The sequence below is a fragment of the Vanessa atalanta genome, chromosome 22 (assembly GCF_905147765.1).
Source record: "Vanessa atalanta chromosome 22, ilVanAtal1.2, whole genome shotgun sequence".
NCBI lineage: Eukaryota > Metazoa > Arthropoda > Insecta > Lepidoptera > Nymphalidae > Vanessa > Vanessa atalanta.
The window spans coordinates 5,259,669-5,272,478 of record NC_061892.1 but is presented as its reverse complement, the minus strand read 5'-3'; the positions used below and the strand labels follow the sequence as shown (position 1 = coordinate 5,272,478).

The 12,810-nt window shown below is 31.3% G+C and overlaps 1 protein-coding gene across 1 annotated transcript in view; it reads right to left on the bottom strand.

Annotated features, from left to right (window-relative positions):
- The window catches only part of LOC125072650 (slit homolog 3 protein), a 97,160-nt gene that overhangs the window by 24,136 nt on the left and 60,214 nt on the right, over window positions 1-12,810 (bottom strand). The window contains exon 2 of the mRNA XM_047683297.1: window positions 9,492-9,645. Coding sequence (XP_047539253.1) covers window positions 9,492-9,644 — 153 coding nt within the window. The 5' untranslated portion in view covers window position 9,645. The remainder of the gene's footprint in view (window positions 1-9,491; window positions 9,646-12,810) is intronic.

Genomic DNA, 12,810 nt, shown 5'->3' with positions numbered 1-12,810 from the left:
ACATTTTTAAATTAAGTTGGACTTTTCAGATTTGGGCTAAGATGTTGATCACTCTCACATCGAATTAGAATCGTAATAAAGTCTTAAATACTTTAGTAAAGGTGATATACCAAAAATGAGCCTGTAACAAGCCCTACGTCCGTTTAAGCCATCTTATGTGATATTAGTATCTATCTCCACGAAGATATTGTACGTGCATTTGGTATATCAACGAAATATGGTATTCAAAAGCAACTTAAATATGAGTCCGTATTAGAAGTCTTAGATTCTAGACTTGAAATTGAAATTTGAATTGACTTGATCTTGAAATTGCACGTATATTAGTTACGGATTTATTGTGATATGATTTAATTAATTAATTGCGATATTTTTGAGCCGAGATGGCCCAGTGGTTAGAACGAGTGCATCTTAACCGATGATTTCGGGTTCAAACCCAGGCAGGCACCACTGAATTTTCATGTGCTTCATTTGTGTTTATAATTCATCTCGTGCTCGGCGGTGAAGGAAAACATCGTGAGGAAACCTGCATGTGTCTAATTTCAACGAAATTCTGCCACATATGTATTCCGCCAACCCGCATTGGAGCAGCGTGGTGGAATATGCTCCAAACCTTCTCCTCAAAGGGAGAGGAGGCCTTTAGCCGAGCAGTGGGAAAATTTACAGGCTGCTAATGCTAAAAAAAATGATTTAATTTAATTATAAACACTTTTTAAACATACCCAATTCTTACATAGGATCCAATGATCTTTGATCGTTCCGGTTACGATAACACTAAACCATATAGATATTTTAACTTATATAAATTATCGAAATGAATTAATGGTTTAAACAAAATAATTTCACTTGTCCAAATAAGTCAACTTGAAACGCCAACTGTTTGAAAGGGCTCGTCTATTTAATAGTTTATTTAAATCGTAGCAGAGAATCTGAAACTTTTCACATCGGTTCTCCCTTTGTTAAGATGATTTTTGCTCAGCAAACTTATGTACAAATAAACCGGCCGTTTGTTTAACTCTGAACAAAATTTAAATTTGATTATTGTTATGTAAAGTGAAATATAAATTTGTTGAAACTATTTATGAAATTTCGCCTTAAGTAGGGTATTTCTGTAGTTGAAAATTATAAGGCTTCATAAAGGCAAAACAGTGCTACTGCTGATAGAAAGTTGTATGATTTTATAAAACTTTTCTAATTTATTTCACGTAATATTTATAGCATTTATTATTATTCTAAGTACTATAAGTAGCTCATTAATAGTATGAATCAGAACTGCTGCTTTTTAGAATATTGTTGCATAAACTTAAAATTATACTTTTTGAAGCGATTATAATTTCATCTGATTTGTTGCTAAGTGGTGGAATTAAGACCGAAAACGTCCTTTTTCTTCTCCTCGGAACAGGATACTTCAGTCCCACATTAAAGCATTAACAGGCTTGTTTTACAATAAGTTCAATCAAAATATACTTGTTATTGTAAAATTGATTATTTTATATGGATTTAATTGCTGAATTGCCTTCACTTAAAATGTTTCACTATCAATAAGATCTGCGATACTAGATTAAATATGAGATCTGTTGTAACTATATATAAAGCCGCTTGTGTAATAACCATCGCTTGTTTATTTTGCTTCATACACGATATATATTATGAGCAAAATCCTTTCTTTAGAAAAACTTAAATACAAGCACATGCTGATTTATAGCTTAACTTAACTACACTACAACATAATGCAATAAATATAAAGCTACAAAATGTTATCATTTGTAAAAGAATTCTAAAGCAAGTGTTCAAAGGCAACATGCAACACGCGATGTATGTAGCGTGTACTTTAAAATTCTTACAAGACATGCCATTCTTTTTATTTAACATTACAAATCTTGTGTATAAATCTTGTATCGATTATAACTATAATTTTTGGTCAAATATAATTACTTATATTATTTTTAAAATTAAAATTGTATGAGTAGCTAGCTGACGGAATGACAGAGGATGAACGTAAATGTTGTTTAAATAAAAAAATAACATATATTCAATTAGGAATAATCGACTACACATTTAAGAAGAAAGAAACTTCATCTATCATTATGATAAAATCATTGTATAGACATTTTTTGAATATCTATAATTCTTTTTAATTTCCTTTACTAATTAATTCGAAGTCGGTGCTGACTAAGAGGTCTTTCTCGATCCTAACTTGAAGTGTTCTTTAAAGTAATTCACCTCCAAGCATGAGATAAGTACAAATTAAGAACATGAAAAATCGGTGGTGCTTCCTGGACCTGAACTTCTAATCATCGGTTAGGATTAACGTGTTCTAACTACTGGGCCATCTCGGCTGTAAATGAATAATAATTGACTATATGAAGCCTCTTATTAAGTAATTAATTTTTAAATGCTCTAGGTTCCAAAAACTGTATAAAAATATACAATTAATTCATATCTCATTTATTTAAGTATACCTTATATTTTTAATTAAAAAATCATGTTTAAATACCACTACGCAGAAAACAACCCACAAAAAGTGGTCTCGCTATCAATTTCTAGAGTTTCGATCCGTACGTAATTAACCACAAAAATTAAAACGAATTATTTTAAAATCCTTAAATTGGTTTGTATGCAAATACATTTTGCAGGCCACGGGACGCGGGGATTGGTTATTGATGAATTCGCGGCTGTTACGTTCACCTGTCAGGTCTATAAATTTATATTTAGCTATTTCATGTCACTGTTTCTATTGGATTAAACAAAAATGTAAATGAAATTGTTCATGAAATATAGCCTGATATGGACTCAAACCTTTCAATCAACTTTTTTTTAAATCCAATTTTAACGCATAGAATAAAATAGTATCAGGTATTATTATGAAATTTCTTTACGAGAATGTATTTAATGCCAACTCAACTCTTCGCTGGCCTGACAAAAAACCTCTTATTATAATATAAACGACTAATATAGATAAATGTTTCGGTGGATTTTAACTGCTTCATTGGTCTAGTTACTAATAATAAGGCTCAGAGTACTTAGTTGCCAAGCTTGTCTGTGTGTCTGTGTGTTGTCAAAAGTAACTAAAAGAAAAGCAATAATATCGGTGTACTTATGTCCCTGCTTTATTTTTGGTGTTTATGTTTTGATAGACACGTGCCAATCAGTAAGCAAATATAGTAACTTCTGTATTATCATTATACATATGTCGCATCCTCCGCACGTTCGGGCTCAGATCGCTCTTCCTCCATTACTCGGTGCTCAAATAAAACCGTTAACGGACTTCTCAAGATTTTATTTAACGGAACAAAATCGGTAATAACAAATGAATGAATGACAACTCCATCAAAAATGCAGTGTTGCCGTTTCGCAAAATGATTCCATCCAATTGTCCACTTGACATTTCGATATCGAGAATTAATTAACTAGCAACACCGGCGCATAGTTCTTAATCGTATTAACAAATGGCGTTGCTCGTTCCTCGACAAATATATTTTAACTTCTAGTAAATTAATTATATTAAAAAAAAAACATTCTTAATAACTAGAATTTATGTACTAAAATTCGTAAAATTTGTAAATGCTGCTGAGCATTGAGGAGTTCCTCATCGCGTCATTCCTTGTCTCTCTCGCTCCTACGTGAAGAATTAGGTCATAATTACCATAAATATACACTGTCATCAGAACATTTTTTTTAATATATTATGATCTCGTGGTTGTAATTCAATATTCAGTCTAAGGAAATAAAAACATTGCAAATTAAATAAAACCTTATAATAATAAGAAAAGATTTTGAAGATCACTACGTCACAACAGACTTTTTCTAAGCCAAAAATATTTGATCAACAATCACTATTCATGTTCGAATTCCTACGCCTCTTAACAATTGTGGGTGTGTCAAGTGGATGTCACAACCAACAATCCTACGTATGTACAGACCGTCTCAAAATATTGCTGACAAAGCTGTTGTTAGATTTATGACTTTTTTTTTTAATATAATAGGTGGCCCAGTGGTTAGAACGCGTGCATCTTAACCGATGATTTCGGGTTCGAAATAGCATAGCATAGCTACATAAGCAGCCTGTAAATTTCCCACTGCTGGGCTAAGGCTTCCTCTCCCTTTGAGGAGAAGGTTTGGAGCATATTCCACCACGCTGCTCCAATGCGGGTTGGCGGAATACATATGTGGCAGAATTTCGTTGAAATTAGACACATGCAGGTTTCTTCACGATATTTTCCTTCACCGCCGAGCACGAGATGAATTATAAACACAAATTAAGCACATGAAAATTCAGTGGTGCCTGCCTGGGTTTGAACCCGAAATTATCGGTTAAGATGCATGCATTCCAACCACTGGGCAATATCGGCTCATAAATAAAATAACAAGAAATATATTTAATTAAATGAAAGAGAGAGAGAGAAAATGAGAAATAGAAGGAACGGTCGCCTGAAGAGGGGTATAACGCTGTTTCCTTGCGTGTCGATTTTTGCGAGTTCACACTACTGTCTACGTAAAAAAACTTTCTAATATTTACGAAACAACTATATTTATAACAATTTCACAGAAAAAAAATCTTTGTAAAGACAGTCTTAAATAAGTTATGTTCTTTGTATCTGTAGTTCTTCTGGCTCACTCACAACAATACTATGTACGATGTGTGTATTTCATGGAGTACTTTTTACTTACTTGGTGGTAGGGCTTTGTGCAAGTAACGTCCAGTATAGCTGTGTTCGTTTTTGAAGGGTGAGTAAGCCAGTGTGACTAGAGGAACAAGGGTCATAACATCTTAGTTTCCAAGCTTGATTGTTCGATGATTGATTGACGTGTAAAGAATGGTTAATATTTCTAACGGCACCATTGCCTACTGGCGGTGGTAACTACTTCCCATCAGGTAACTCAATTGCTCGTCCGCCTACTTATATCATAAAACTAATAATAATATTTAATATATATATCCCTGATCCTTGACGACCAATCCCTAAAACGTGAGCAAAGCCGCGGGCGACAACTACTAATGTACAAGTATACAAATGAAAAGTCCAATTATTTATTCATACATTTTTGTGGTTTGGTTTTGAATACAAAAACTATCAATAATGCATACCTTGTATCGAAACGTACTCATATTTATGAGGCTAACTGTACAAGTTCCAAAGAATGCTTAAATAATTATTATTATTATTCAAACATAAGCCTCTCATCTCATAAATATCTATATTTACTTTCTATATGGGAGCTGAATATCTAAATTTGTATTTTATAAGTATGTTTTATCAAATAATATATATAAATGAAAATTTATGAAAAAAAAAATGTTATAATAATTCATACAGTTATTAACAAACAATAGTCTTATATTACAAGAAATAAGTAATTTAAAAGTTAATTACCAAATATTATGTACACACAAAGAAAATGTAAAGTTTTTACTAGCTTAAGCTTCCTGTCAAAAAATTCCTATGCATGATAAACTCCTTCAAAGAATAGGAATATACACCAAAGGACCGGATCAAATGTCTGTGGAGATAAAGGGTGGGGGTAAATTAAAAAAAAATCGCTTATGCTTATCAAGGCATATGATTAAGGCATCTACCAAATTTATTCTAAATCGGTATGCTGTAATTCTTATCACACTTGAAATATCACAAACTTACTTATAGTAATACCTAGTTGGTGACTGTGATGCGTGTATCCTTTGAATGTTTTTAATGATTACAACGCATGGTGCATGGTTGAAAATGGAGCTCGTCTGGGTAGATACCACCTACTCATCATATATTGTTGTGTTCCGGTTTTAAGAGTAAGTGAGGCAGTGTAACTACGGTACAAGGGAGATAACATCATAGGTCCCAAGATTAGTGGCGCATTGGTGATGTAAGGTATGATTAATATTTATTTCAGCGTTAATGTCAAAAATATATAAATATTTTTCACAAATCACGATCAAGTTCACCATGTTAAAAATATCGAAATTTTACCCGCGTAAGCGTTAGTATATTTCAACGAATTCTCATTAGAGCTAATCAGTTATTTTGTAAATTTTGCTATAGCAGCTACCTAACGCTATGTTTATAAATAAGTTTAAACTTATTTCTTAAGACCTTTAAGGGGTGGACGGGGTGCTCCCTGTAGGTGACATGTTTTTTTATTCTGTATCCCTGAGAACGCATAAACAATAAACTCACTATTACATTTATATGAACTGCGATTCAACGGGGGATTGCTGATAGCATTCTTACCATAATTCCAAGTCAAGATTTATATAAGCAGCTGTGCCCGCGACACTGTGCGCGTTTGCATTTAAAAAAGTTATTGTTGTAGCCTAAGTTACTCCTTATTACATCAGCTATCTAGCCATTCTAGAGATTAGCCGGAACAAACAAACAGACAGACAAAAATTAAATAAATATATATTTTTGGTATGTGTACCGTGAATACATAAGTATTTAGTAAAAAGCGATTATTACAAACAGACTCTATTTATGTATAGATTATTTTTAATTCATATTTGTATATACTTGAGGACTTATATTAGTAAGTATATTAAAGTTTTAGGCATATAAAATCTGTGTGGGGCGAGTCGAGGCGAGAGCGAGAGTAGTATAAATAAAGAAATATTCGAATCATATATATCAAATAAAAACGAATTCTCGTTTAACTAGCGAACAATGAAATGTAATATTTTGAATACTAAAATCTCTATGACAAATATATTGCTTGTGATTTATAGGAATTTGAAAATCCATTCATTGTTTCGATTAACTAAAACAAAATACTGGATACACACACATGTTCATGTAGCTGGTGCCGGACGGCATGGGAAGTATTTAAATTAAATTAAATCAAACTTGTTCTTATATGCATACTGACATAGTTTTAAGAGATTCTGTTACTAATTTTTTATGGGCCTAAATGACCTGAAATAAAAAGATTTTATTTTATTTATTAAAACAAATGTATACAATAGTAATAAGCTCTTGTCTTAAAACAAATATTCTTCTTAAAATTATTATGGTTTTAAGAAGCATATACACAAGAAGACAAAAAAAATTATATTGATATTTTTTTAATAAATTTTTTAAGGTGGCATTTTTGACTTATTTTGAAAATAAAATAAATAGCTATAAAACGTGATAACTCAAAAATGGTTCCGTTTAGACAGAAAATCAGACATGACCGGAAGAAGTTCAGGCGCATGGTCAACGCCTTTACTTGTTTTCCGAGACGCGAAAGTGTAAACGTTTCCAACATCTAGACTCTGGGCTGTTACTGATTTTTTTTTCGGTAAAAAACCCAATAACTTTTAATCGGATCGACCTGGGTTTGAACCCAGGACTTGCGGATCTTTGGCCGCTAAACCAACGAAGCGGTCAGAATATATGTAGTTTAATATTACATTGATTGAATGATGAAAAAGAAATATTATTTACAACTACCGCCAACGATTTCTATAATATTTCTTTTGTAATTCGAACAGACAAATGTCACCTTAGTCTGCCCGTGACCACGAACACTGCAAAGTGCTCGAAACGTCGGGATGTTAAAATAATTAATATACGCGATTAAATCCGTTAAAAACTAGTTTTATTTCAATGTGTAATAATCGCGAAAATCTAAGACAACATTATGAATATTTTAAGTTTAAATATATAAAGAAATACATTTATATAATGAGTTTGGTGAAAATATGATAGTCAATGCGATTACACGTCAATCTGGTTTTTATCGAGCAGAAATTGACAAAGGTTTCAATTTCATTGCGGCACTGCATTCTCTTATTGCAATTCACACAAACAAGGTTAATAGGAACGTAGAAACGCTCCGTCCAATGAAATCTTTTCTCAAAGTGAAGCGGGTTGAAGCGTAGGGACTGATCGATTGAACCAATCAGCTCCCTTAATAAATAAAATGTTATCCATAGCAACGAATCGATTCAACTTTACCGAACATAATTTACAAAATGTTAAATAAATATTTCTCAATACTAGAGTATATGAATAACTTGTTGTCGCCCGCGGCTTTGCTCGTGTTTCAGCTGTTAGACATAAAAATGTCCTTGCTTGGGGTTCAAGGTTGCATCACCAAATTTCATTAAGTGTGGTTTGGCCGTAAAAGAGTGATAGACAGATAGTCAGAGTTACTTTCCCATTTATATTATTAGTATACATAAAGGTGTTATTTAGTTTTAGTGGAAAAGAGTAGCTATTTGACTGATCTTGTAGACTGACGATGTAGCTAGGAACTTTTCAAGTATATTTTGATTTTTAATAGTCTTCTCGTAAACCTTTGTGATATTGTAAATGCCGTTGTTTTTCTTTTCTAAGTTGGCTTTCGCACCCTATTTTTTTTGCATAATTTACTTTAAGCTAAGACCTCATCCTCGCCGATAGTGATAATTTACTTTACTTTTTGAATATACAAAGCTCTGATTTTTTTCATGTTATCTGTGTTCATGTGTGTGTTATCTCTCTCTGTGTGTGTGTGTGTGTGTGTGTGTGTGTGTGTGTGTGTGTGTCAATGTGCCACCAACCTTGGTAACAAAGATATCATGTCCCTTGTTCCTCTAGTACAGTAAACACCAACCACATTAATACTAAGTATTGTTGTTTGACGGTAGGATAACTGATGAAAGGATGGCACCTACCATGACGGGCTTGTACAGAGCTCTAACCAATAAATTGAAAAAGAATTACCTGGAGCTAAAAATCAAAATATTTATTCAGTAGGTATTAAACTTGCTTTAATTGTAAATAATACCACCATCTGTTTGGGAAGAAACACGTAAAAGAAAGGGCGAAAGAATATCTTTTTGTTTAAAAAATATATATTTACATTTTCATTTAAAATGTCCTAGGGGTGATCTTCTCACTCCAAAACATCTTATCATTTAAAAAGCTAATAGTTTTGTAATATATTTTAAAACACAAACATTGACAAATATGTTTTTTTTTTATATATATATATACAGTTAAACCATTTTGTACGTTTTTTGGGATCATAAAATAATTATTGACCCAGCAATTCAGCAACAATTGTAACTAGCTTGCTTGCTTCAAAATCTTTCAAACTTATCAACAAGTACGAGTTAATATACCTAAATATACATATATATGAGAAAACAAACATAAATTGGAATCAACGGCAGGAAAAAATAGTGTTCTGAATTTAATTAATAGTTTTGACTTCGTTATTTCAATTTAAAAGCAAACCAAACACAACGGATTTATTTTTTGACACAAAAGAAAAATACTAAATACATTTTGCTTTGAAAATGGTACTTAGTTCTTATTTCAGTACTTTTTAATAAAAAATAATGAAATAAAACCTGTTTACTTTATTGGTAATTTTTGAAAAAAGGTAACAAATAAAAAAATGGTTGATATTCAAAAACAATTTATTCCAGAGTTTGTCTGGAAGAGATTTCTCCGAGCGCATTTGTACAGATCAATAATTGTATTAAATATTATTTTTAAGTCGTAGAATAAAGGACATTTCTATACTTGTGTTACCTGTAACGCTGTATGGTCGCCAGCGCATCGCAGAGTATGAGGTAGATCGCACGAGCACTCAGCGGAGGGCCGTGCACTCAATTCAGGACAATGCCACTCTGACACAGCGTGTGATACCGCGCACAGTATTGACAGCGCGCCCATTAGCCACATTCTGTAACAAAAATATATTGCATAAGAGTTTACAACTTATAACAATGTATAATTAGAATGATAATATAGCAGTATTAACTAAATTAAAAATATCAAATATTAATAAAACCACGTTGTTATCATCACCTTAAATTGATTTTTTTACCATAGATGTCAACGATAAACAACTTTGATCTATACTAATACTGACTGAAATTTATTCACAAATTTCCAAGCCCCGTTTTCGGGGATACAGTTTCGTAAAACCTGTTCTAAGCAAATGTCTACATCCTATAAGGAACCTACAGAATTTCAAGTTGGTAGGTGTTATAGTTTTTGTGATTTCGTGATTAATCAGTGAGCGGTATTTCGCTTTTATATATGTATATAGATTATAAATGGGAAAGTAACTCTGTCTATTACCACTTCACGCTTAAAATCGCTGAATGAAATTTGGTATGGATTTATAGGTAGTTTTATAAATTTTGCGAATTTAAAGCCGCGGGTTCAACTAATATTCTTATAACATTAATAAGTTAATAATAAGCGTATTATTTTATAAATTCTCAATAATTTTATTTTGGTCTCAATTGGCATTAATTCTCATATCATGTCAACTTGTAATAATATAACTTTTTCTACTGTAATAATATAAGTTTTATACTTCCAAGCTATGTATTATATCGATGGGTTCACGTCAAATTATAAGTGTGTTTCTAAGTCGTACTCATATATGACATATCTGTTGAAATTAACCGTTTAAGTAGATAAATGTCGAATCCAGATCTTTCACTTTTATTTAAACCACTAGCTTCAAGGTATTGCCTATTAAAATAGGGGTGTTAATTGACAAAAACTACACGAAAAAAAAAAAAAATTTAATAAGTGATTTTAATTTTAATACGCCAACAATTATACAAAATGAAACCACCAATCGATATTTGCTGCCGGTATAAATCAGAAAGAACAAACGAAAATGAAATAAGAAAGATCTCAAAAGGTAATTTCTTCGTATCCAGAGGTACTTGTGAGAGAATTGCTACAGCTATGCGTGTGGCTGCGACATAATGGCGCATTTCCACTGACTGACGGCCGGACGGGACTCGTGCTCACCAAGTTATAGGCGAATGCGAATAAAAATTTTCTACAGAAAACTGAACGTGCAATAACGGAATTATATAAATGTTCTTTAGAAAAATATACTTTTTCAAAAAAAAAGACTAGATACTATTTCAGTCATATTTACATACAATTTAATTTTGAAAACTTGGTACGGTATAAAATGACATTTTCCTACAAGTTGGAGTGATCGACACAGGGTTTAGGATCATAGGTTACATAAAGCACTATTCGGGATGACGTAAGAGAAAAAAAATTGGCAAAAAGTAAATATTGTAACAACAGGAATGAAAAAACGGTCACATGGTGTAAATTTTCTAGAATAAAAGAAAAATTTCCATAACTTCAAAAATACATGACTTAATTTTTTTTTTAATTTTTCTGATAACTGGTGTGGCATTACCTGTCAGGAAATTTCGGCTTGACGTCGACTTTTGGGACACCCTGTATATTTTAAAATTAATTTACTTTTTTCGAAACTCATATAACATTTTTTCGTTATATTTTATTCGTTATTTTTTAATAATGATAAATAAATCTAGTTACACTAGATTGCATTATTCTTTTTATTATAAAAAATATTAAAGTGAAATAAATTGTGCATAAGAATAAAATAAAAGTAATTACGTTTTTTTTTTTTTAAATTATAACTGTGCCGTTTGCATTTGGAATACTTTGAATAAGATTGAAAAAAAAATTATAAGATTTAACACCCAATATTGCCTCCGTGATTGACAGAAAGTCAGTTTATTTTTCGTTTAGAAAATCGGAATTTCTCGGTATTTCAACTGGATTAATAAAAATGGATACCATTTTTATTGGGGCCTTTACTCCTCAATAAAACGTAGGTATTTATAATATTATAGTTTTCTTAAATATTCGGTTTCAATTTCATTGTTTTTTGAGGAATGCTCGACAAGTCGCAGGATATCTAAGTCATCACCATGGAGTGGTGGAAAGAAAACGAAACAATAACTCACTAACCGTCTTCGTACGGAAAAAAAATATCACAAAGTTACTCCTTCCAATTTCCTTTAAAGTAAAAAAAATCCAAAAATCCTTTATTACGTTAAAAAATAAATTTTATTTTTTCATTTATTTCAATTTCCTACATGCAATAGTTTGGCCATGTATCGAAGTCCATTATGACACATATTTTTATAAGTATAAATACAAGGATAAATTAACATTAAAAAAATGTATTTCAAGTCACAAGTGCGAAATACGGTACGTGTTATATTTTTGTTCTGAACACACCAAACCGCATAGGAAGTGCTCAAGAAAATTATATATTACATTACTATTTATTTTGTCATATGTTGTAAACTGAATATGGATGCTAATATCTTATCGTTTAATACCTAGAACTGCATTAGGCCCGATACGATGGGAACAACTCTAACACGACTATTAGATGGTTGATGGACGGTCGTTGGCCCATATCTCAAATAGATTGAATCAGCGCAAAGCACCTTGAGAAAATGGACATTACAACTATTTGGATATTGTTTAAAAAAATAAACAAATTAGTATAAAAAAAATCTTTAAAATAATAATATAGTACAATATATAAAAAATACGTGTTATTATTTTATAATATACTTAAAATAATGTAAAAAATCTCCATGATTACGGAAAATAACATTGTTTTATATTCATTTTTAAAAGTCAAATCCGGTGTATACAGACATAAGTTATCTGGTCAATCACACAGCCAATACACCCCTATGAAAACATTTTTTTTTTTTCGTCAGTCGTGTTTACCCATATAACATTGATTTTATATGATTATATTGATATAAAGAATGAATTGTTAGACCAAATATAAAAATACATAAAGACCATAAACTTTTAGTTCATTACATGTACACAAAAGTTGAAAAAAATAATTAATATTTTATTTTAATATAATATATGATCAAATGAGAGCTATTGACATATCTATTAACGAAAAAAAGACTGTATTTATAAATTGGTTTTTATTGAAGCCTGCTAAAAATTCGATAATTAATTCGTAAGCTATAATACATTTTATTAAAAACCGGCATAGTTTTGTCTGAGAGCATGT